Raw genomic sequence first — 26,483 nt, forward strand, 5'->3', positions numbered from 1 at the left:
GGATGAGTGGCTGGAAAGCTGCCCAGCAGAAAAGGACCTCAGGGTGCTGGTTGACAGGTGGCCAAGAAGGCCAACAGCATCCTGGCGTGTATCAGGAATAGCATGGCCAGCAGGACCAGGGAAGTGATCATGCCCCTGTACTCAGCACTGGTGAGGCTGCACCTTGAATACTGTGTTCAGTTTTGGGCCCCTCATTACAAGAAGGACATTGAGTTGCTGGTACATGTCCAGAGAAGGGCAACAAAGCTGGTGAAAAGTCTGGAGCACAAGTCTTATCACAGAATCACAGAATCAATCACAGAATTGTAAGGGTTGGAAGGGACCTCACTGGAGGAGTCTGAGGGGAGACCTGATCGCCCTTTACAACTGCCTGAAAGGAGGTTGTAGCAAGGTGGATGTCGGTCTCTTCTCCCAAGTAATAAGCGATAGGACAAGAGGAAATGGATTCAGGTTGCACCAGGGGAGGTTTAGACTGGATATTAGGAAAAATTTCTTTACTGAAAGGGTTGTCAAGCATCGTAATGGGGGAAGTGGTGGAGTCCCCATCCCTGGAGGTGTTCAAAAAATGTGTAGATGTGGGGCTTCAGGACATGGTTTAGTAGGCATGGTGGTGTTGGGTTGACAGTTGGACTTGATGATCTTGGAGGACTTTTACAATCCTATTGATTAATGATAATGCGATAGAGGCAACCAGACCAGAACCTCCATCATGGTATGGCCCAGGGCTTGATGACTGTGGTAGGGTTATGGATAAAAACTGTAACACTTCTCTCCCCCCATGCCACTCTCAAGTGATGAGCATTGAGAACATGGTGGATCATCAGCACAGAAAACACATCAAACATGGTTTTGAAACGTTTCAATGCTGGAAGTTTCCAGCTGGGTATGCAATTTGTCTGTTACAATAGGCATACAGCTTAAGCAACTACGGTCCTGAAAGGCTGTTAAAATTAAATTGTGAATTGACATCTCTATCATTACAGCCCTGGAGCAGAGTGTCTGCCTAGGTATTTCATAATGGAGTATCTAAGCCTAGCAAGACATGGCTTAGGCTGCTGAATAATATGCAGTATTATATAATTTAATAACATAAAACTAGGATGTTCTGATAATAATATTACTTGAAAGCTGTTTAGTTTATTTAATACCATTTATATTTTGTATGTCAGTTGAATTCAGGGAAAAAAAATTTAGAAGAAACTGGGGGGAGCACGGTAGGAAATTGTGCAATGTACTTATCTGAGACTACATCACATGGTCTGCAAAGCACGGCTTTTGCTTTTATACACATAGTCTTGGCGACTCTCCCACTAGCAACAATAGTGCTCAGACTCATACTGATGTCACTGTTGAGTTATTTAATTTGACTGAACGAGATTAATGTGTTTATTTAAAACCTTGGTCAAAATGGAAAAGAAAATCTTGGGACAATACTTTTACGTGAACATGTATGTTTTCATATCTGATGATTGTAAGGTTGCATTAACTTATCGGGGCAGTTGTTTACACACACTAAGGCCCAGGAGACCCCCTCAGATAAGAAGTGTGAGCCATTTTCCCTCTCAGCCTGGACTTCTACCACAGGTCCTGTGGGCTTTCATCCCAGGCTCTCCTCGCTTCCTGCTGCTGCTTTCAGGGCTGATCTACAGAGATCCCAGCATTGTTTCATTTTCTTGTGTGAGGATGGGGTTGGTGCCACCAAGCAATGACAGCAGTACAGTGGTGGATCCTCCCCAGGTTCTCACCGGGGCAGCGAGGGACAGACACCTCCCCTGCACGGGATGCCTAGATGGGGCTGGTGCTGGGCTCTATAGGCTGAGCCTGCTCCCGCAAAGTCTGGAGGCTGCCTGCTTAAATTTTATCCACATTATGTTTTACAAGCAGCTTGAGGGTTTTTTCCTGTGATAAATCATTCTGAACTTATTTCGTTCTCACATGTACCCTCTAAGTGTTTGGAATAGACTTTGGCATTGACTAAGAGGCATTAGTAACTATCCAGTTAAATGCTCCAGGCCATTGGATTTTTACTAATACAGAGCAGGGAAAAAATCTGGAATCTAAAGCCTCCCTTTGCTTGGTGGGACAAGTCTGGGCAGTTCCATGGAATTGATCATTGATTGCTGAATGGCATGAGTGAGGGGATTTCTGCCATGCTCTGTCAAGACCCTGATAATTGACCCAAGATGTTGATAATGTAGAAATTGCCTAAGCCAGAGCTCAGTGCTGTGGTGGGTGCCTGAAGCAAGGTGTGCCTGCTCTTCCTTCCAGTTTTGTAGTCCCTCTGTTCATATTTTCATGCAGCCTCCTGTCTGCTGGTGTTCGAAATAGGAATCTCCTGGGGGAATAGCAGCTGCTGCTGGGGCTTGTGACAAGCCAGAGTCGCTTTTATGCTTTCTCTTCTGTGGGGTCCAGTGCTTCTGTCTCCCTAGTCGTGTAGAAGGCTTTTGGGAATTTGAGGCCCTGCCCTCATCAGTGCTGCTCTTGTGGAAGAAGGGAAAAAGCTCCTTATGTTTACATCTATCCACGTTTCTCAGGGTGCTGGGTGTCTTAAAGGGTGACGCAGTGGGGCAGAGGAATGGGCATGAGAACAAAACAGAAGGGCTAGGAGGAAAACAGCTCTAGGCGGTCACTGGTCATCAGCAACCATTGCTAAGAGGTTCTGATGCCCTGGGCCATGTGCGCTTACCCTGCAGCATGCTCCAGAGCTGTGTGGTGCTGAGCATATCAGACTATGCCGAGGAACCAGTCTTTGGGATTGGCCTCCTGTCTCAGTATGTTGTACCTGTGCCTGCAGCTGGTGTCCCCAAGTGCCCTTTGAACTCTTACAAGAGCTGTAAATTTAAGGAAACTGCAGAATAACATGATTTGTGAAGCCCTGCTGCTCCCAACACCAGGCAATACCTCTCTGTCTCCTCAGTGGCTGCATATAAGTAGTGCTAAGGACTATGTCCAGGCCTTTACTGGTGGGGGACCCAAGTCGTCCCACAAGGGTGGAGTACAGCAGTTACGGAGCTGCTTCTCTGGAGGCATCCACGTAGAAGCTGCTCTCACCTCCTGCTTTAAGTGCGCTCTGTATAGCTTAGACCTTTAGACTTGGTATGCACAGGGGGTCCATGAAGTATTTTTAAAGCAGTAAATAGCTTGACATGCAAGGACGTTTTTTTCCTCGGAGTTCCAGTCAGTGGAAATATGTCATTTTCTGCTAAAATTAGACTGGCTCCAGCTATGTTTTAAAAAAAAAAAAAAAAAAAAAAAAAAGAAGGAAAAAAAAAGAGAAACCCTCAAGAACTAAACTCTTTCTGTTGGTCTTTGTCAGATGTAGCAACTCCTAGCAGAAATAGCCCAGGATCCATCCAGCACAAACCGTGTCCAAAAGTCTGTGATTTTAATCCAAAAAACTTTGAATTGTTGGAGAGAGCCAAACAGACTGGCTAGGCAAACAAGGTTTTCTCTTGTATATGAGACAGTGTAAATAAGCTTAGAAAATAGTGATAGATCTTTCGAAGGCACTAAATGAGATCTGTGAGTAGTTGAAATTTAAATTAATTTTGCAGTTAATATTTTGCAACTCTTGACAGTCGAGTGAGATTGGAGGGGCAGAGAGGGAGTTGAAATCAGAAAAATATTCTACTTATTACTTCCATAAAATTTGATATTACAGATTTAATTTTGTAGAAGATGCTTGAGATGAACTTAGAGCTACCAACATAAAAAAAAAAAAAGTACATTTTCTTTTGTAGTAAATATAAACCCCAACCCTGCAACGATTTGCCTAGTGCATTAAACTCACAAATTGAAGTGACTGGATACTTAATGCTTTCCAAGGTCCAACTCTAAAATGAGTGTGAAGGGTAGTGGGGAGGAGAGGCTTGGACCCAAAATAAACAGCAAAAAGCAAACAGAAAACCATTGAAAATTAAATACACATTTTGAATTATTGCTTTTTCAAAAGACTTTATTGAATGAACAATGAAAGGAGTATGTGAAGCCTAACAATGTATTGTGTTGTTATTCCAGCCTTCATCAGCAGTTTCTTGATGTTTGGAAAGTTCTGAGACCCACCCTATTGGACTACTTGTAACCAGTGCCTACAACTACAAAAACCTATGTGTGGAAGAACCTTTCCTTGAAGGAAGCATCCATCTCAATATTGTGGAAACTCTGTGCAAGCCTTGCAAGGCAGGAGAGTGATTTGTGCTTCTGTTGACGCTCGTGTGTAATCTCTGCTTCTTATGCACTCCAGCACCCCTATCAGTTCCTTGTTCTCCTTCACCAGCCCTGCAGTAAAAAGGCTGCTGGGCTGGAAACAAGGAGATGAAGAGGAAAAGTGGGCAGAAAAAGCTGTTGATTCCTTGGTGAAGAAGTTAAAGAAGAAAAAAGGTGCCATGGAAGAACTGGAAAGGGCTCTGAGCTGCCCAGGTCAGCCCAGTAAATGTGTCACAATCCCACGTTCCTTGGATGGGCGACTGCAGGTGTCTCACCGCAAGGGGCTTCCCCACGTCATATACTGCAGAGTGTGGCGCTGGCCTGATTTACAGTCTCACCATGAGTTGAAACCACTGGAATGCTGTGAGTTCCCGTTTGGCTCAAAACAGAAAGAAGTGTGCATTAACCCCTACCATTACCGGCGGGTGGAAACCCCAGGTAATTATGTCGTCTGCAAATGAGTCACATCTCTCGATTAGCTCTTGCTCTGGCAGGTCTAGTCTTGGTGCATCATAGCGAGATCTGCTCTGAAATCTGAAAAGGCAGGCTCTGATCGATGGAAGGACCCTGGGTCTTTCCGTGCCTGGTGGCATCACCACTCCAGCAGCCGGGAGTAGGGAGCGCCTCGCCCTGTGGGGTCCGCAGCCCACCCGGCCCCTGAGGGCGCCTGGATCTTGTCCAGGGTGCTGAAAGCAAGCTTCCTCGCCCCAGACGTGGGTGCTGGCTGCCCTCTGAACTCTCCTGCAAACCGGTGTCCGTTTGCATGAAGTCTAGCCACCATCCTAGACTTACCGCCCTGGCTAGATTTATGTCTCATTGTCTGAAAACCAACAATCGACCCATTAATCCACAGGAAAAATGTATCACTAGCTCACTCTCTGAAGGTTAGAGTTGCAGCAAGATGGCTTATTTTGCTGCGGATATGAAACCAGGTCAGTTGCTTCTTCCTAAAATGCCTACCGACCTACCTTCAGAGGGGTTTACTTACCTGAATGGATAGTTTATGTGAAATAAATTCCCCAAGTTCCCATAAAACTTTGAATTTTTCCACTGATGATCCCCTTTAGACTGGACTTGGTCAGCACTGAAAACTTACAGCCTCACTGAAGGGTTGTTTAATTGGGCTTTGGTCAATGAAACAGCTGTTAGAAAATTACAGTGTTCAGTGTTGACTTCTATAGGGATCTTAGAAAGCAGGGCTGGCAGAGATCTCGAGCAGTCGTCATGTTCTCCTCTGCCACTACTCCCAAACCAAAACAAATTACCAGGTACATTCCTGACAGATGTTTTTCTAATGAGCTCTAAAAATGCCATGTGATAGAAGCTCCACAACCTCCCCAGGCAACTGAATCTATTGCTTTGCTATCCTTACAGTTCAAAATGATTTCTAATGTCTAACCTAGCTCTCCCTTGCTGCCAAAAATCACAGTAATTTAATTTACTAATGGATATGGTTGGTAAGTGTATACTTATTATTCTGCGATTACTCTTTGTCTGGCATGAACTTTACTCTGAGGTGACATTAGGATCAGATAAGTGAACTGTGGGATGTTTCTTTTCACACAGATGAAATAAGGGAAAGACATTTGTTAAACAACAGGGGCTGCTCCCTTTTCTGATAGTCCTTCCACCGCAGCAGAGCTGTCATTCCAAAGTTGTATCTGAACTGCTGTAAACATTGTCACAACTAAAGTTTTACAGCTGCAGTGAGTGGTGCTTGTTGTCAACAGTTTTCAGTGGAAAGAGCTGATCTCCTGCCTTGCTAAAATAAACTCTTTAAGAACCTAAGAAAAGATGCTTGTAAAATATCCCATTTTGTGTATCTTTCTCTTTGAAGGCCGCAGTCCTTAGTGTCTTCTCAGTTCTTCTGGTGTAACTCCAGTGTAGATAATGGGGCGGCACCTGACAGCGGTACCTGAAAGCGCGGTAGCTGACAGTGCTGTTTTCAACACCCGGTCTTCTGATCTGTTCAGTACCAGCTAACAAACACTAGTATTGGGATAGTCCAGCAGCTGCTAAATGGCTGCCAAAGCTTGTTGTGCTGACCCTGAAACTCAGAAGGTTTCAGCTGGAAACAGGTCTCCATCATTTGTTGAAGCAGACTGGCTACATCTCTACTAGTAAATAGTATGGGGCCAAGGTGCAGGTCTGAGTCTTGCTGAATTGGTAGCATGCTCCTGGGCACAGCTTTGACCCATGCGGACTTGCATGGGCTAGCAGTTCTCAGGGTGCGGGGGTTAGCCCACAGGGAGGGACTTTGGGCACCTTGGACATGACCACCTTGTTTTGGAGGTGAAAGAGAGTGCAACTACGAGGGTGCAAGCTGTGCTGTGCCAGTTCTGCTCAGGACATGGGGACTGTTCTTGGGCTGTTATATTGACCCCTGCTGCTCTTCTTATGGGAACAGCTTAAAAAAATGAACCTCACAAGTGAGTCACCCCCCTGCTAAAGATGTGGTGCAGCGAGGAGTACAACCTCCTCCAGTGTGCTGGGGCAACAGCAGGATGGGTAACTTACACCACTGCAAGTGGCAATAAGGCAGCTCCAGGCCAGAGGCAGTTAGAAAGCAGTGCTGCAAGGAGGTGGTGGTGAGGCAAGAGAAGAAATGAGCTTGAGGAGAAAGTGGTAGCAGTGAGATCATCACAGAAAAGGCTGGGAGCGACTGATCTAGGTAGCAGTCTGTTTAAACAACGGTACTCTCTTAACTGCAGGAAATCGTCTCCTACTTGGCTGTCGGCGATTCTCTCAATCTAATCTTCTGGAGCTAAAGAATCCACCCATGGAATTAGTCAGCAGTGCATTTCTTTATAATCCACAAGCCAGTAGTATTTTCATGCAAATGTCCATCCTTTTGGGGCTCACTTTCCATCACTGCAGTCTGTCTTGCCAAGTCAACCCCTCTGTGACCAGATCCGTTAACTTTTATTCAGAATGAATGGGTTCTGTCAAAGATGGGAGGGCCTCACTCTTTAATGGCCTGGCAGATCCCTAGACTTCTATTACTAGAGAGCAGCTTTAAACTTTGGTCTGAGATTCAGGGGTTTCATTGCCTCTGCTGTGTCCTCAGGCTGCCCAGCCACATCCTAGTCTATGCTGACCAATACTGCACAGATTATGCATAGTTTTTATTGCTGCTACCAGTGTCACCAGATTTCTTCTCAGGTCTGCTGAGCAGCAGGTGCCATTTAGAAAAAAGCAGCACATATTTCCTCTATTTGTGCAACATCCCACTGCAGAGAGGGGTGAGACCATCCTAGCCTAAAGGAGGTAGGTATGGTGGTTAGGCTCTGCTTGGCCTCAGGTTGCTCCAGGGCAGGTTTAGGTTAGACATTAGGAAAAATTTTTTGACCAAAAGGGTTGTCAAGCATTGGAATGGGCTGCCCAGGGAAGTGGTCAAGTCCCCATCCCTGGAGGTATTTAAAAGACGGGTAGATGAGGTGCTTAGCGATATGGTTTAGTGATGGGATGGCAGTGTTAGGTTAACAGCTGGATGTGATCTTAAAGGTCTTTTCCAACCTAAATGATTCTATGATTCTATGCTTCCTCCTTCATTGTTTGGCCTCAAAGAGCTGGTCAGAAGTCCGAATGGTTTGTTGTCAGGAGAAACTGCAGTTTCAAAAAAAATACAAAAGCTGCCTAAACATTTACCCTATTATTTTTATATTAAATCATTCATGTGTGGATAGTGCAAATTCTAGTGTGCACCATTGCTGTAGACAGCAGGAGCGTAAATGAGCTTTTGACTTAGTCTAACCGATTGCTTTCATCAAACCCAAGTGGGACTAAGATGTGGTAGCCTCCCAGCTGGAAGACCACCTGATGATCTCACTGTTGGCCATGTGTTTGGTGTTTGTGAATGGGCATAGGGAACAGATGGATCTCACCAGAGGGTAGGTCTCCAAAAGTAGTAAATTCTGCATAGATGGGCTGTTGTGTGAGAAATCACAGGGTGGATGTTGTACCTGAAATTAAACTGTGAGGCAGACATTTTGCTTGCTAGCACCTGAAGTTGTAGACTCTGAGCACAGCCAGGTTTTCAGTAAGAACTGTTGCAGCTAAAGGGAACAGGAGGAAGCCTAGTACAGGAAAGGCAGGACTTCGGACATGGCCATATTTCTCTTCATTTTGCAAAGATCATTAGCACTTGAGCATGCATAGAAGGAAGGATCCACCCCTGTCTCTCAGTGGAGGATAGCAGGTAGAAGTAAAGGACTCCACTGAGTGGAGACAATGCAGGTAAATTATGAGGACAGACAGGTCCCAATGCACTCAGTCACTCAGTTTCAAGCATCTGGTCACACTTCCTTCAGAGTTGTTGAGCCCTGGAGAGTGACATCTGTTACCAAAAGAGCAAGGAGAACAAGGCCCTCTGGGGAATTTTTAGCCACAAACAAGAAAATCTCTGAATTCCTCACCACCACAGAGGCTTTAGCCCTCTAGGCAGCCACAGAGCAGTCAGTGGAAAGATTGAGTGAGGTGGCAAAAACTGTACAGCAGAGCAGAAATTAAAAGTACCCTGGTCAGAGCTGGGAAGGAGTTCAAGGCTTGCAAATTCCTCTTGCTGACTCACTTGGGGCAAGTCAAAGGCTTTTCCTGGCAAGTGCTGTTCACACATCCAGATTCTCAGCTTTCATTTAGAGAAGCAATTGCATTGAGTTCTCACAGGGCTGAAGAAAGTCACTTCCTTAGCAGTGGTACCTGCAGCAAGGTGCCAATCTCCCAGTGCTGCACGGCATTGCTGTCCCTTTCTCAGCACCTCTGCTGGGTGCAAAGGAATCACCAGTTCCCCGTTTTCTGGGGCTGCTGGTCAGAGCTGGCTGAGCTGCTAGCAGCAGACCTGGCAAGCATCATACCAGTTTCACGGAGCAGTAGGGGAAAACTCCAGAAGCAGCAGCAGCTGACAGCCTGGAGCTGCTCACAGGAGCATGGGATGGGAGGAATCCAGCTCACCAAAACCACATCTGCAGTGGTGGTATTGGCCTTGTCCCAGTATAGAGCAGATGAACTAAGCACTAAAAGAGTCTCTTTCTCCCCACTGGCTAGGAAGATATCTGTGGGGGACTGAGCAGTGCATCTCAGATGTGAATACCTGTATTGCCTACATGAGTCCTACCTGTGGAGTCTAGGAAATCCAAAAACCTAAAGAAGTGGTAAAGAAGCAGAAATACCTTTGTCTGCCAAAGGAATTAAGCGGGTGGCAACAAAATCTTCATCCCACAGGTAGGGGCATATCAGAGGCAGAAGGAAAGAAAGCAGTCTCCAGAACACTATCCTTGTGCTGCTCAGAAACTAATTAGAGATGCATTGGGCCAGAGAAGGGTCTACGTCTCTTAAGAGGTATCCCAGTGCCCGTGTTTCCAAGCAGGGAAGAAGAAAACTTCTGCAGTGAACCCCCTGTCATCAGTCCAATCTTTGGTGTGTTTTCAGGGCTCAGTTCTTCAGTTCATGGGTGACTGGCAAATGCCAGTGGGTGGGCAGGAGCGTGGTTTAACCCTGCCCCGGGTGCAGCGTAGTGCTACGTCAAGCAGGACGCTGTAAATCTGCCATTGGTGCCAAGCGCTGGTCGTCCTCCTCCTGCTTAAACTGCCTCAGCTCCCTGAGCAATCGATGTGCACTGAGGGTGCACTCCAAGCAGGGTGTTCCTACAGCCTCTTCTCATGCACATGTTTTGCATTATCTATATATTACTTGCTTTATAGCAATTATTCCACCTTTTCATTATGCTGGATAAATGAGAGTTCACTGTAATTAAAAGGTGTTAGCTAACCTACCTAAAAAGAATTGGTCTTACTTAGACAGAGCTTTTGGGCCCAAACAATATGTTAAAACACGTTCAAACCATATATTCCTGTCAGCATTTATAACCAAGAGCGCACACTGCTATTTGTTTCCATAAGCTAGTAAGGATAGACTGAAGGATTACATGCTGCTGGGTGTTAGGCCAGAGGAACTCTGGACACTTGGTCAATCAATACAAGCCTGCTGAATTGTTCCTGGTGTTGGGACAATTCATCCTTGTCACAGTAACTCAGATTGCCTCCCTATCTTCTCAGGTGGCTTTGAGATCCGCACGATAGCAGCTGAGGTTTCATTCCCCCTACTTTTTAAGGCCTTAACTAAGACAATTAGGCACTACATGAGCTGGTAACTAATAGAGAAGCCTTGGGGTACATGAATTGCCCATTGTAGGTGCTATTCTCCCCCCAAGGGCTATGGGAGACCCACTTAAAGCCTCAGCTTGAACTCCCATATGCAGAACTATTTAGCAAGCCTCTTTGTGTGCCAGCCTAGGAGCTACATCTTCGCAGGTAACTCAGCAGTTGGGTTTTCTGAAGTGTTTTGACTCCAGTTCTGCTCTTGGTCCAGATGTCAGAATCCAGAATAATTTGGGTCAACTTGAGGTTTCTCAGTGCAGCAATGCTGTTAACAGTGCTGACAGTATGAGATGTAAGTGAAGAGAGTTTGCGAAGTGAGGTGACATCCTCTGTTAGACCAATTTTTACATAGATTCATTTGGATTTCAGTTTGCTGACCTACGTTTTTCATGTCTTAACTACCAGCCATTGCCATTTGCCTCCTCATGCTAGATCTTTTCTAACTATATTGTAAGAGCTAAATTAATATTGCTGCAATATTTGAAATGCCACTTACATTTCCTTTTAAAGATCCCACTGTCTGGCTGGCAGCATTTTCAAGTACCTGAAAACCTTTTAAATCTGGTGCCTGGCTTCTGATCTGTGCTTCCTTTTGCCCATCTGTAAAACACTGGTAGTAAAATATGCAGTGTATTGTGGAGCAATAGTTATTAATTATTAAGTTATTAATTATTAAGTTATTAATAGTTATTGAACTTGGCTATGGTTTTGGCAAATCCTGGTGATAATATTTAGGAAATTCCTGACATGTTCAGTCTTTCAGGAAGGAAGGAATAGGTAATTTTGAGAGGGAGAAATGTGCCACTTGCATTTCTGTAAGAGGGATGTGTGTGCATGTCGTACCTGTGAAATTTATGGTATCTTGCTCAAGTCAGGAATGAGTCCATATTTTGCATATGGAATTGCTACAACAGGCTGCAAATCTGGAAAAAAAAGGTCCAAGAATCAGCTTTTTATTCTTGTTTTTGCACGGGTTTGTTGCCCTTCAATGACTTCTATATAGACAGCAATATTTGGGCAGCATGGATTATGCCTCTTTTAAACTTACAAAGAGATATACTTTCAAGAGTGCAGTTCTAACCAGACTTTTTATGTTCTTTATTTTATTTTCAGTCCTACCTCCTGTACTCGTTCCAAGACACAGCGAGTTTAACCCTCACCTCAGCCTCCTCGCCAAGTTTCGAAACACTTCTCTGCACAGTGAGCCGTTGATGCCGCACAATGCCACCTATCCTGATTCTTTCCAGCATCCTCCATGCACCCCTTTTCCACCATCACCCAGCCACATGTTCTCCCAGTCGCCTAACAGTATCAGCTACCCCAACTCACCAGGAAGCTCTTCTGGACCAGGAAGTCCCTATCAGCTCACGGGTAAGAACGAGCTTTCAGACATCCTGACTGAGGCTGTCAAGGTTCTTGCCAGGGCCTGGGGTCGGGTGTCAATTCTGTGTGCTTCCCCCAGGCTGTAGCTACAGATTGAAATGATGGACAGGATGGATTTGGAACATGATTTCTTGTGACTGTCTCTTAGCATTGTCTACCAGTCCTTCTGACAGATGCTCAAGTGACTAAGAGCTGTAGTCATCCCACTCCTAGAAGTGCCTGGCTGAGATTTCATGATTCCTGTAAGGGTGTATCAGGCCACCTTCTGCCTAAAGCTGCCTATTCAAGCTTCTGATACAATCCATGGAGAAGAGCACCTGCAACACCTAAGTTAGGCACATCTAAGAGAGATGTTCAGTGTAGGGACCTTTAGAAACTCCATCAAGAGAGACAGGATAAAATGGGGAAATCAGTACGCAGAAATATTTTTTGATGTATTGTGATCCCACTGACTGTATAAACTTCAGGAAACTGAGGTGTTTAACAATCTGGCCCGACACTTGGTGAAGCCACCAGGCAAATTCCTATGACTTTGGAACGTGTTGCATCAGCTCCACAGTTCTGAGATCGGTAGAATTATGTCACTCAGATTGTTTGCGTTGTGAAGTCCTTACTTAGTACTGCTCTAATTACCTGAGAATTTAATTATGCTTTTGCTGTTAAGTATGCCAAGAACGTGTCATACAACACATCTGAGAGGTAGCTTTAATATAAAAAAATAGCTCAGATTCACTTCTGCACTTTGTTGTAATTCTCAAAGAGTTTCAATGATCTCAACTTTTTCACAAGGATGAATACAGGTCAGAATCTTGTAGCTTAATGTTTTGATGTCTCAGCTACAAAACATTTAATTTCATGTCCTTAATGACATGCCTGTTTTGACTTTAAGTGCAGGGAAAGTGTTTATTTTTACAAGGTATTTGTAGTATTTGAACTTTCTTTTAAGGTGGGCACTTGCAACATAGTGGGATGTTTTTCCTTCCCTCTCCATCCATTGAATGGACCTTCATTCATTTCTTCTCTAGATCTGTACTTCAGATTAAATCATATTTAGCAACATTGAAACATTTCAGCAAGTAGTAGGACTTGTTTGTCTTCTCCCATCTTTTTCTTTTACCTCTCTGTAAACAAGCTGTATTCAGTGGAGCTGGTCCCGACAGGTAAATCAGGCCCGTTCCAACTATGTAATGACTCTTGACTTGTGCATTTAACTGAACTTGGGACCTTGCAAAGCTGCTTAAAAATGGAAGTGGCTCAACCTGAGCTTCAGTATATCACAGCATACGGCGTGCTGATAAGCATAATTTGCCTGTGTAACAATCGGGGATGGGAGACTATCTAAAGCAAACTAGAGTTACAACACGAACCTTGAGTGGGATTGGTGCGACCAAATATAGATGTCAACAATGCAAATTTCTGCATCTCATGCAATTGTCTATACCCTCTCTGTAATCAGTGGAGAAAAACAGGCACTCCTAGAACAAGTTTCATTGGATCTTAAGGTATATGTCTGAAGTAGCTGAGATGCACTGTGTCTGCAGTGCCTATTTTTCTTTAGTGGGTATAAGGAGAGGTTATGGTGACTAGCTTAGGCGTAGACATCAAAAATACCAGTATAAGCACATTATATTCCTTTCTGTGACTTTTATTCTCTTCCACTCTCTTGATTTTGTTTTACTATTCTAGCTTCTTGCATTTTCTGTGGGAGGGTTATGTTATCTGTATGTTAGAAATATCACATGGTGTATGAAATTCCTGTATCCTGAACAATGCTTAAATAGAATAACATTCCTGTGCACTACTTACTTGGAAGATTCAACGATTGTCTTATGAAACAGTCCACATTTATCCACTCTAGGTGAAGTTGCTCTGTTTTGAGGGCCAGCCAACAGACCCCAAACACAAGAGGAAATTTCAACCTGGAACCAAGTTAAACCCTTCTTAAAGAGACCCTTAGTCCTTGAAGCTTGTACATGGCTATAATTTACACATAAGCCCACTGAGTTTCTGTTCAAATGAATAACGCTACATATTTTTAGTGCTTATGCAGTGAATGTCGGCACTTTCTAATACCAAAATTAAGTCCCTTTTTTCTGGCTTTCTAAAGCCTCCTGTCTTTCTTGAGAATCCCCACAATAGAGTCACATTCTGTTTTCTATCATACTGTGCCATAAATGAAACAAATCAGGAGCTGGGCACGTTGTGAGTTGATAACTTTTCTCTGTATTTTTTCATCACGTCTATTGCTCTTTGGTGGGCGGTGGAACAAAGCAGAAAAGGGCCAGCCTTCCCTTGTAGGACAGAGGTAAAAAGGACAAATCTGGAAGGAGTTTTGCCAAGCCTGATTTTAGAGTGTAAAGGCTTTCCATAGGCTTTTTTTATAGCCTGTGAGGAGAGAGAGCTTTGTCCCAGAAGATCAACTGAAGTTAGCTTCTGCTCTTAAATCATCCTCTTCAGGTTTTACATTTGGGAGAGAAGTCTGAAACTTTCTTAGGGTAACAACTCATACTAACAGAGAGCTTGACTGGACACCAGTCTAGGCCTGAGGCACTGTTGTGGCTGTCCCTCTCTCTTTCAAGTGCAGTGTGTCCACCATGACAGCCCTTCCTTCCTGTCCTCCCTGAGCATGTAATGGTCTTAATCTGGAGATGGAAGGGAAGTCACGTTCAGATTTGTGCTCTGTTTCCAGCCCTTTTCTAGCTAAACAATGCTGAATAAGTGCAATGTACTTGTCAGGAAAAGATGGAGAGAATTTACCAATGTATTGATTTAGGTTTTGTTTCTTTCTTTTCTTTCTTTCCTTCTTTCTAATAGTGGAAACTCCACCTCCGCCTTACCATGCAAGAGAACCTCCAGGAAGCCACAATGGGCGGTCAATGGATGCAATAGCTGAAAGTCAACTAGTGCTGTCTTTGCCCAATGGAGGTAAATCTGCCGATGGAGAAGCTGAAAGTAAATAACCATTTGTATTATTCTTCAAAGAAAAACTGTTAAGGTTCAGTGATCTGTAATAATAGGTTTCAGATAGTTTTACAGTAAGGCTGTGTACTAGACCCATCCACTAGCTAGCAGAATAGGTTGATTTAAGAATTCAGTGAATTATGTGTATAGTTACGGAGTTTAGACCTTATTTGCATCCATGGACTATTACATTTAGAAATCTGTTAATGAAGGCAAACACTGTTATCTATGCTGTAGAGACAAAGATATCAAATCAAGAATGGTGAGGCAATATAACATAAAAGAGCACTACCAATATCAGAACTGATTTCTTTATCAGCTGCAGTTCTGTGTTTCAAGTACTTTAAAGCCTTGTGGTTGGGATCTTTCTTACTGCCATCTTTGTATTAATGTTACATTACTGGCTGGCTAGAAAAGAAAAGGATATGTTCTATTGAAGTACAAAGAGATTTTTACAGAAGGCCAAACTCTTTGTCCTCCTATAAGAATGCTTTAGTGGGAGAGGGCATGGGTGGGCAGACTAGAAGGGACTGGGATCCTCCTCGCTCCCGTCAAAACAACTTTATGACCTCCCCAGCGTGTACCTCCAGACTAGTAGTGGCAGGTGATGCCTCCACCATTTGAAGCCCGTTGCTGCAGAGCAGCGAGGGGAAATGGAGTTCCTCTGCAGGGTTTTCCTTTGGCTTCCTGCTACTGCAAAGGAAAAATCACCATTGCTCTTTTAGTCCAGCATATTGTAGTATTAAAAAAATGTCCTTTGTGGCATAAGGACTTGACACTGTGCACATTAAAAAAAATAATGCCAGCCTTGTGAAACAGTGAGGAACATGTATGTGTCACAGAACTGGAGCAGAGGATGAGGATGACAGTGCTAGTTACAGAGGGGTACACAGAATGGGCAGATAATAATAAGTTATCAGACACCAATACTTTTAAATAAATTGTGGAGATAGATACTTTAATCTCATTTACCATAGTTTACCACCTGTGATTACTGCCCTAGTAAATGTTAGTTGGAAGTTTATTAGAGGTTTTGCACAGAGGTGCTCTGGGGGCAGGGGGTCTCACATGCCTGTGGTGGGCAAACAGGATAGGATTTCCCTCTAATTCCTGTAGGACAAATGAGGCTCAGAGATTCTGTTACGTTTTTGAGTCTTTTTCTCTCTCTCTCAGTTACAAAACTTTGGCAGGGGTAGATCCAAAAGAAATGACCTTGCTGACGTTTCTGCTTACAGTCCCACATGGAAGCAGAAAGCCCCAAAGCATTCAAAAAATTGGAGGGATTGATTGATTATTTCTGAACTTTGGAGGTTGCTATCAGGCTGAAGGATTGGCTCGGTTTTGACTTGCTTTGAGCCCATCTGTCATCCCTAGCTCCTGCTGGTGTGCAGAGCAGATGTGTCCCTTACTATTTTCAGTGTAGAGGTTGAGCCCCAGTTCAGCAAGGAATGTCAGCATGTGCTTAATTTAATGCAGTGGAGTTATCACTTTTAAGAACAAGAGGGACTCTTCAGAGGCTTAGAGTTAAGCTGGTGTACCAGGCCTTTGCATGTTTGGGGCTTCAGTCATAAAATTAAGAAGAAATAGAGGCTGCTGTTGAGATAAAGCCTGACATAAGTGACTGTTTAGATGAAGGGCTGGCAGGGTGGGACTGGGAGAGAGGGAGGGAGGGAGGAAAGAAAACAGAGAATTATTGTTTAAAAAATATTACTGAGACCTAAGCAGCTGATTAATTTTATTTCCTACAGACTTTCGGCCTGTTTGCTATGAGGAACCCCAACACTGGTGCTCAGTTGCCTACTATGAACTCAACAACCGGGTAGGGGAGACTTTCCAGGCTTCCTCTCGAAGTATCCTTATAGATGGATTTACAGATCCTTCAAATAACAAAAACAGGTTCTGCCTAGGACTGCTCTCAAATGTAAACCGTAACTCTACTATAGAAAACACCAGGAGACACATAGGAAAAGGTAAGAGGAAATTCCTTCTTGCTGGGAATATTCAGAGCTTGAAAGAACCATGCATTGCATTAAGAAACCTATATGATTTGTCAGATGTGCTTGTCTTAGAACCAAAGCTCTGAGATTACTTCTGAAATAGAAGAAAAGCAGCTGATTCTTTTCTGACTGGATAACAATCAGCAGAGTAGCTCCTTACAAAAGCTATTTACTTGGCCAGCGAAGAGAAAAATGTTGTTTATAGTTGTGTGCTCTAATTTAGCAGTATGTATTTTCATTTTATTTATTAGAGCTTCTGGCAACTGGGAATATTGCCATTGAAATGCCACTAAAAGGATAATTGCTGGTGCCTCGGGGCTGGTTCTCCTACCACGAAATAACAAAGGGAGATGGATGAAACACTTAGCAGTTGAGTTATTTAGCTGAGGAACTCTACTAGAGTTGCCTTTGTAGCTTTTTCTCCCCTATCAGTCTGATTCCCTGCCTTGTCAACTTCTCGACAGTAAAACTAAATCTTGGATTCTCCCTGCAACGGTTCTCCTTGTATGCTCCACTTCTGGCGTACGTATACCCTGTGCACACAGGAGCATGTGCTGCTGGTGACAAGCACAAGGAGACCACACCTGGACATGGGTGGCCGCACACACTCCATCCCAGCTTACCTGGGCTGTGTAGGGCCTGGTATTCTCCCAGAACTTACTGTTGTTTGTGGCAGTGAGTCAGAAGCCTTGTACCGGCCACTTCTCTGTGCAGATGAAGGTTTGCCTGTTCTGGTATATCCAGTCTAGACTCATTATCTTGCCAGCTCAGCCTCTCACCAGTAGCTGCCTGGGAAAGGATTTCCCACTGGGCTAATTAACTCTAATTGTTCCACTCCTATTATCTTGTCAACCTCACCTCATTTCCCAGGCCTAGAGCAGTATTTTAATTGGCTCTTGATAGTCTAGTGTTGAATGACTGAATACGAGGAAGCTCAGTGATAAATGTGACATAGTTTTTACAAACAACAGTGAACCTTCTGAAGGCTGGCACGGGCGATGTACTTAGCTCTTGCACTTTTCTCCGGGAAGGGAAAGCACTTGTGTTGCAGATGGACTGTGTGAAGCCAGTGTGGTGCTACAAGTGTCTGTCATAGTAGTTTGTTGTGAGGCGTGGAAATGAGCTGTACATCTAGTTCTAACTTACTCAGAAAATAAAGCAAAGCTTCTCTATCAGCATAAGCTGTCAGAGGGGTGTAGATCAAAGCTGAGCCCGGCCCTAAAAGAAGAATAACAAAAGATCCCAGTCAAAGCTGCCATTCGAGGATGTAACATCCTGTGACTTTCTGCCCCAAAAGAGGAGACAGAACAGGAAGAAAATGAGGTAAATGCTAATGGTCCTCATCCATACAAATCTGAAGATCTATCTTCCTTGAAAAAAAGTCCTTTAAAGTCTTACACCAGGAATCTGCCCAAGGGAAGGGAACAGGTTGCCCAGAGAGGAGCTTTAGGTATATCAGAGATCCTTAATTTTACTGCTCTTCCCTGTTTATGCAAATCTTAAAAAAACATGTTCAAGTGGAATAGAAGTGGCACCAGTACAGGCTTGCAGAAGAGCACAGAGCAGCTCCAGAAGTGTGCAGTTCAAAGACATGCTGGACAGATGAAAGCTACTGAAATGGATACAATTGTCACATGTTAACAGGGGAGAAAAAAGAATGAGTAAACAAGATTAGCTCAGTAGGATAAGGATATGTGATTGAATTGTCATCTAGTGTATCAGCATGAAACCGTTTCCTGGAAATACCACATCAAAGCTAAAAACAATCCAGAACACAATGCAACATCTACTAGCAACTGGACCTGTTTCAGCAGCCAGACTTCAAGGACAAAAAGGGGACTTCTGATCAGAGTGTCAAAAAGATGTGGATGCTTGGAGACTGCTGAATTTCCAGTTTCTGCAGAGAGCAACGAAATCCCGCTAAAACATATGGACCCTTGATTTGGTCTTCTACAAATATGTATTCAGCTGCTTGGCTTCCTTGAGGGTGCTTGTCTCGGGCAAACGAATACCAGAAGAATGGAAATACACACTGACATTTCATTACTGCTGTATTTATTGCTTTTAAAAAGTCCACAAGGAAAAAGCGAATTGTAGTCTCTGCTTTCAGAAGTGACTTTGGTGTTTTTGTTATTGTAGTACACAGTTTGGGCAATGCCTTTGAAAGCATTCTTTTACTTTCAGAAGTTGGGTTACTCAATACACTCCAAAAACCCAGCCTTTAAAATTTTTCACCTTAACACCCAGAAGTGTGGTCACCCTAAATCTGTAGCCACACCTGAAGATTTGAAACTTGGTGAATATATATGTCCCTATTCTTCTCTCCCTTACCCTGTGTTACCACTCTATCTGCTTATTTCAGAAAGTTATATGTTTCAGAAAGTTAAAGGTCCATCAAGGACCTTTGTGTTTTCAGTCCTTCCCTTTTATCCATTTTCCACAGAAGGGAAAGGAGACATAGGCCAAGTAAGAGCAGTCACACTGTGCAGCACCTCATAGCGTCTGGTGCAGTTGGACTGGAGCTGACAACTGGTCTAATGGAGCTGTCATCTCACCCGTGTTCCCAGTGCAATACCAGCCTGTGCTCTGAGCCACACCCCCTGCCACTCACATTTAATTTGAGATCTCGTGGGTGCGTAGAAGTAAAAGTCAAGTGATGGCTTGAAGACAGACTTTAAGGTTCCCATCTGAGTCACCCTGGAAGTCTATGGGAGAGCGTATTTTTCCCAGATTCCTTTCCCACTCAACCTGCTTTTCCCCGAGCCTTTCCCACTTCTCTTTAGAGGCTGTTTTTGTCCTAAGGATGTGCTGCTACCCCTTGCTGTCATGACCACAAAATGATGAACAGACTAGGAATATGTAACCAGTCTTTTCTGTATGAAAGACAATAGGATTAAAACTAATTACAACAGAATTATTAAAGCATAGTTATCACTAGCTTTGCAGGCAGTCCCCTGAGACTCTGTGAACATGTGCATTTGTATGCAAGGGTTTGAATGCCATACCTGGGAACAGAGAGGAGGATTTTACTTTTATTTAGTGGTGTTTTTTGCAAGAACAAAAAACTGAGTTCTTCCACCTTTCTTGGCCACAGGAGGGGGTCATTGTCACCTAATCTAGCCATGGGAAGGTCAAGCATCTCCACAGGATGACTCGGCCCCCTTCAGGATGTGGTTTTGTGCTCACATTTAAACAGTCAGGGTCCCCATTGCCACCCTCGAGCTGATGAAGATCTCACTGCAAATAAATCTTCTTTTGTTTTGTTTTGTTCGTTTTGAAGTTTATTAGCTGGTTCAGTTCCCCAGTCTGGATGGCTGCCCAGTCCCCAGCCATTGCTGCCAGCATGAAAGCAGGTGTGGGAAGAAGCAGCAGGGGCAGGGAAGGAGAGAACCTTTTCAGCACCTGCACAGATTTCCATCAGTGTAAGCTGGCTGTGAGCCTGCACCCTGTAGCGGATGGAGTGAATCATCTGGTCACGGTGCCTCTCATCATCTATCAACTAGAGAAGGCATCTACACAATTAGCTTACACAAGATCCCTAACTTCAAGCTTGCTGAATTGGGCTAAGATAAATTCTTCCACCAATTTAGGTATATTCTCATGCAAGCAGACATCCTGGGGGGACCAGTGTCTTTGAATGGATAGAAATGCTTCCATCTTCATTTCCCCAAGGCATGGTAAAAATTTGAGAGTTAGTGTTGGTAAGTCACTCGGGCACTGAGAAGTCCAGAAGGAAATCAGTCATTTTCTTGCTAAAGGGCACTTTGAACAGGATCTGATGAGCAAGTGACATCATGTAAATGCAAAAACATGGTTCTGATGTGGTGGATAAAGAAAAATACAGAAAAACTATTTTAAGTACACACCATGCTGCAGTTGAACTGCATGAAATAGGATCCTGTAGTAAAAAAATAGCGCACGATGAAGTGGGTCTTGGTCAGCGTGCATGTGCTCAACAGTGAAAATACATTTAGAAGTGTAATGCATAACAGATTTGTCAGTGCTTTGACAGTTTTGATCCATGATTTGTATATGGTTGACATATGTTTGGTATTTATGTGTGTGTATATGTATGTGTACGTGTGTCTTGTCATAAAGTACTAGGCTGTTGGGTTAAAGAAGTAAACCAACCTTCACTGAGAAACAAAGAAAAACATCATGTGCCAAGACTTTTTTTTCTCCTAGACTAGTACCTTGAAATAGTGTTTATGACAATTTCTTCTTAATGTCGGTGGGGCCCGTGTTCAGACACATGGGTATGCACACAGTTTACTGTCTTTTAAGAGGCATTGTATAGGCACGGAGTGCCTGAAACAGTGCTGGGCTTATACACCCACACCAGTAAAATAGTTAAAGAATTACCAGTATAAGCTGTGCCGTGAACAATGGAGAAATAATACATGCTATTTTTAATTTTTCAAGGTGTTCATCTTTACTACGTCGGTGGGGAAGTTTATGCTGAATGTGTGAGTGACAGCAGTATCTTTGTGCAAAGCCGCAACTGTAACTACCAGCACGGTTTCCACCCAGCCACTGTCTGCAAGATCCCCAGTGGCTGCAGCCTCAAGATCTTCAACAACCAGCTCTTCGCCCAGCTGCTTGCCCAGTCGGTCAATCATGGTTTTGAAGTGGTGTATGAGCTGACCAAGATGTGTACTATCCGAATGAGCTTTGTTAAAGTAAGGACTCTTTGTTTTCTCTTGCATTTCTGAAAAGGCAAAAGCCATCATTTGCTAGCTCTGGTGCAAAACTAGACCTTACCAAATCCTTCCCAAGTGGGGACATAGACACCCAACTTGCAAATAGCAATTCAGACTGCCTTTTTTCTGTTACTGCCTTAAACTTATAGGTGCTTAACATCAGTAGCTTTTGTGGTCAACCTGGAAATTTCTTAGATTCAAAAAATTTGGTATTTCATAGGCTTTTTGTGCAAAATAAGCAGAGATTGAATGATGTTCCCCCACTGATTGCATAAAGAGTTCAACTTAGAGGGGCTTAGCAACATGTAAATGTTGTAGCACATATCTGAGGCAGTTGTGATCTATCCTATCATTGCTGGTTTGCAATAGAACTTGGTAGAGCCATAGATCTGAAAAGAATATCCTTACATCTCTGGATTAACTTACAGTCTCAGCATTATTATAGACTGGTATGTATGGTCTCAGTCAAGAAACACTGGGTCCTCCTTCAGCCCCCACTGAGCTTCCTGGGAGTTGCTGTTTGCCACCTGTTTGACCCCTGGCAAGAGATCATCTCAATTTCTGATGACTTTCATTCTGGCCATCCACATTACCAGAACGGCTTCTTGCAAGCAGAATACAAAACCCAAAAGAACCTTTGGCCTTCCCACTGTTATTTGGAAGAGACAGGAGGCCATCAAAGCCATTACTTTCCATAACTTTCATATCTGAACTTTGCAGTCTGACTTCTCTGTGTCTTTCTGGAAGTTTCTTAAATCTTCTGAATAGCCTTCTCACCAGAATGAGGTCTCTTGGCTCCTTTTGCCACTTAGGATTTACTTATGTGCCTATTGTAGCATCTAAACCCCAGAGAATGGTGAGTATTTCAAGACTGTATAAAGATGCACTACGCTGACTTCTTGTAGTGCTGCTGGGGAGAGCTGGCAGCAGCGTTCAGCCTGCAAACTAGAGAAGTTGCACCATCAGAAGCAAGTTGGTCCTAGGTACCATAAGAAGAGGTTTGAGTATGTCCCTTTGTCTTGCAGATTTGGTTATGTACAAATGACTGAATCAAGGCGAATGAATTCACATCTAAGATAATACAAAACTGCTTGAAGCTTGAGACCACTTCCCCTATGTTCTGCAAAGCAGATGAGTTGAGTCCCATGCAGCTTTCTGGTTCTGACTCTTTCCAGCTATCCTTGGGGGCCCATCTCCTTAACACTCTGAGAGCCTTAGGAGTGCCCTGTAACTTTTCCCAAGAGTCCAAGACAAAATCTCTCTGCCTGTGACCACATTGTTGCTTTTTTCTTGGGAAGTAACTGACACCTTGTTCACATGCAAGCTTCAGGGGGGAAAAAGAAAGCAAGAAACCCAACAAACAGCATTTTCTTTAATGGAAGACATGAATGGGCATGTTGTTTGTAAAGGCAGTGTAGCCAGTTACGCAATGCTTTCATTATCTCAGCAACTCAGGGGCAGTCTCTTTGATGTGTTATCTGCCTCCATACCCAACATGGCAGCAGAAATGGTGGTGTTGATGCACTAAATAACGCTGCTGCTATATTATCACCTCGCTTTGTTGAAACAATAGCAGCCACTATAGTGCCTCAGGCACCAGAAGACCAGTGCAAGGATTTATTTTGAACCCTTTCCCATGACCTTTGGAAAATGGCTATGCAAATTTCATTGAGGTTCTTCCTTCCTGGCCTGTAAAAACCCTTTCCTGTACTCAATCTTCTCAAATTATTTCACTCCCAAGGTGTGAGCCCCTGTGCGTTCAGTTTGGGGACAGGAATTCCCCTGGGTGTCGGGTATGCAGTGTACAGAGGCGCATGTTGTCTGTCAGAGCCACACACCGAGAGCCCCCAGATGCAGGGCAGTCCTTTGGCTTCTCCCCTCATTCATGATCAGATGCTGCTGGTCACCTACAGCCCAAAGGGCTGGAGACCCTGGCTCCTATATCACCAATGCTTGAGCTACCAGCTGGGAGGCAGAGATGGGTAGGGACCAAGACATGAGAAACTTGCCAAGACTGTATCATCTTCTGGAGTCAGGACATGGGACAGAAGGAGGTGAAGGTCCTGTCCCCTCTGATATCTTTTGTGTGCCTGTGGAGCAGGGGGGAGAAGCTCAACCTTCAGGCAAATGTGAGTGTATTATCAGTGAGAATGGACAGCAATTTCCATCTGTTGAGCACTGCTGATAACCAAAGCAGGATGGCTGTTGTCCCCTCTCCACAGATGAGGCAGCTGAATCACAAAGTGAAGAGATTGAGAGTTTTGCCAAGCCAAGGCCTGAACAAAACGCCCTCCCTCCCATATTTCCCCAGGTCTTGGGGCTAAGGGGATGACCCAACAGACTTGGCCATGCTCCCCAGCACGAGGCAGCTCAGCGCTCCGGGATGTGGCTGGAACCTGGGCTGGAGAGAGCTGCTGCCCACAGGAGGTGGGAAGGGCTGGCAGGAGCAGCAGGACCCCTCGACTGATCTCCCCCATGCCAAAAGGCACATTCCTTGTCTCCCCATGGGGCTATCTGTATCATCTTTCCACTTTCTGCTTAAAACACCACCACAGCTTTGCAAGTTGTTCTCATTTTATTCCCTCGTTAAGAGAGCTCCACCTCCGGGTTCATTTCAGCCCCGGGGATGAAGGAGGGTACCTGCAGCCCGAGAGTGAGGTAGGGGAGGCACAGGGGGTCCTGCCTGCCTGGCATTTCCTCTGCTGGGAGTTCCAGACGGCAACCGGAGTCAGCAGCACTGAGTGTTTGGGAGTTGCCAGCAGAGGGAGACGGCCAGCCACCTGCATACCCTCCCAAACTCTTCCAAATCAGGCAGGTTGCACTTGTAATTCCTATTCCTCTGGATTTCCTGTCCTGCCAGTCAGGAGAGGTGCACTGACTCCTCTGACACGTACCCTTCTGGCCGTGTATCTTCCCTGCAGCTGAGTATGTGAGATTTCACAAACTCAAAAGCAAGTGGCATTTTATGCCAACGTTTCCAGAACATAAATCTGGGGTGCCTGTGACCACAGGCCCTTTCTAGCCTGATAAATGGTCAGAAAAATGCTGCCTGACTAAAAGTACTCTGGGCTTTGGTGGGTCCATATCTTACTCTTCTGCTTTCTTCCCCCTTTTCTTTGTTAAGTAGAAATGCATTTTGTCCAGACCACTTATTATGGCATGTAGTCTTGGTGCTGATCCTAGTTTTGCGGCTGATCATCTAGAGAAGTGTGTTCTAGCAGCCTCAGTTATCTGAGTTGTTCAGCACTCTACAATTTAGGTACGTTTGGCAGACGTCAGTCTTAATATACCCCCATGTCCTTTTTCCATGACAAGCATATCAACCTGCCTGACTAGCATAATGATAGGTAAGGCTCAGCTTCTCTGACCAGCGGCCCACAGATGAGGAGCCTCATCCTGCAGTGGGAATGCATTTAGCACATTGCCCTAGGGAAATCCAAGTTCAGTTCTGGCAGCGAGACAGCCAGTGAGCTGCGAGACTTTGGGCCGTGACTCGCATGTCTTGCGTTGCTGTGGAATCAGGCTGCCAGCTTAGCAAGCAGACACTGCCCGCTTGAGGCACAGGGACTTCTGGTTCTCTTTTCTCCCTGCCAGCACCGCCTCCCCATCTTCATCAGATGCTCCATATCCCTTATCTCCCTGAAAGAGCTGGAGAAATTACTTCAGGACTTCCCATAGTAGACAGCCAGGAACTCCCATGGGAGAAAAGGACATGTTCAAGGATAGAAAACTTACGGAGAATCATAGAATCACAGAATCATAGAATATTTTGGGTTGGAAGGGACCCCTAGAGGTCATCTAGCCCAACCCCCCCTGCAGTGAGCAGGGACACCGCTAACTAGATCAGGTTGCTCAGAGCCCCATCCAACCTGGCCTTGAATGTTTCCAGGGATGGGGCCTCCACTACCTCTCTGGGCAACCGGTTCCCGTGTTTCACCACCCTCACTGTAAAGAATTTCTTCCTTATATCCAGTCTAAATCTACCCTGTTTTAGTTTAAAACCGTTACCCCTTGTCCTGTCACAACCGGCCCTGCTAAATGTCTATACATAGGCTAGGTATGGTACATAGGAACCTTGCTGGAAGTTTCCAGAGGTTCAGATAAATACGTATAACTTCTAGAGTCTCAGACTCAACTGAAGCAGTGCCCAGGTTCATTCCCAGTTCCTGTTAAAGTGTTATGACAGGGCTTGGCCTGCTTTTCATCTGTGCCAGGCAGAACTCTGGCAGACTTTCCTGAGCACGTCTCTGGGGTGTGAGCAGCAGGGACTCATTCCCCATGGGCTGTTTGCAGGCAACCAAGCTTGGAGACAGGTCTTTCCATGGCACTTGGTTTCAGTGCCTGGAAGTGTGAGTGAGCATTTTTAGTTTAATAGCATAGAGTCGCTGCTAACAGTGATAACAATGACCTTAAAAAGGAGCAAAGTTTCTAGACAAAATTATCCCTAGGACAAAGCATTACATCTTGGGAACTTGGGTGATGACACAACCTGTAGTTGTGTTAGACTGTCAGCACTGGAGTTGTGATTTAATGTTGGGGGTTTTTATGAAAAAAATTCACTTTTCGGTTCTCTGATGCTTTTTTAGGGCTGGGGAGCAGAGTATCATCGCCAAGATGTTACAAGCACGCCCTGCTGGATTGAGATTCACCTGCATGGACCATTGCAATGGCTGGATAAGGTGCTGACACAGATGGGCTCACCTCATAATCCCATCTCCTCAGTTTCTTAAGAATCATCTCTAGAATTCCCTTAGGATGGATGCTATTGCAGGCAGTGGCTTATAGGATTTCCAGTGAACAGAAGCTTCTATATGTAGATGTATGTAGATGTAAATATATCTATACATAGTCTACTCTCTTTTTTTTTTTTTCATGCTACGTTTTGTGGTTTCTAGTTACTCCGATGCCAGTACAATAAGTTTAGAAATTCAGGTATAGCATATCTGTTCTCTAGTACAAAATAAGCCAAATTCCTGCAAAAGTGTCAAACATTTCCTGTGAGCATCTTCATTCCCCAGCCAAGCCAGTAAATGGTGCGAATTCTCAGCACTTTCATGCGGATTCAGAAACCTGGCTGTAGC

General features: G+C 44.4%; 1 protein-coding gene across 3 annotated transcripts; it reads left to right on the plus strand.

Annotated features, from left to right (window-relative positions):
• Positions 1-4,232: 4,232 nt before the first annotated feature.
• On the plus strand, positions 4,233-26,143 carry SMAD9 (SMAD family member 9). 3 transcript variants are annotated; one of them, XM_009644710.2, is made up of 6 exons: positions 4,233-4,644; positions 11,475-11,732; positions 14,559-14,696; positions 16,454-16,675; positions 21,125-21,381; positions 25,989-26,143. In XM_009644710.2, the coding sequence occupies exons 1-6, from the start codon at positions 4,233-4,235 to the stop codon at positions 26,130-26,132; spliced, it is 1,431 nt and encodes a 476-aa protein (XP_009643005.1). In that variant the 3' UTR covers positions 26,133-26,143. The 3 variants fall into 3 exon arrangements, with proteins under 3 accessions (XP_009643005.1, XP_009643012.1, XP_009643020.1); XM_009644717.2 differs by having other exon boundaries at positions 14,559-14,669; XM_009644725.2 differs by lacking the exon at positions 14,559-14,696.
• Positions 26,144-26,483: the final 340 nt, after the last annotated feature.

This window comes from Egretta garzetta, unplaced genomic scaffold (genome assembly GCF_000687185.1).
Source record: "Egretta garzetta isolate BGI_Z169 unplaced genomic scaffold, ASM68718v1 scaffold40, whole genome shotgun sequence".
In the NCBI taxonomy this organism is placed as follows: domain Eukaryota; kingdom Metazoa; phylum Chordata; class Aves; order Pelecaniformes; family Ardeidae; genus Egretta; species Egretta garzetta.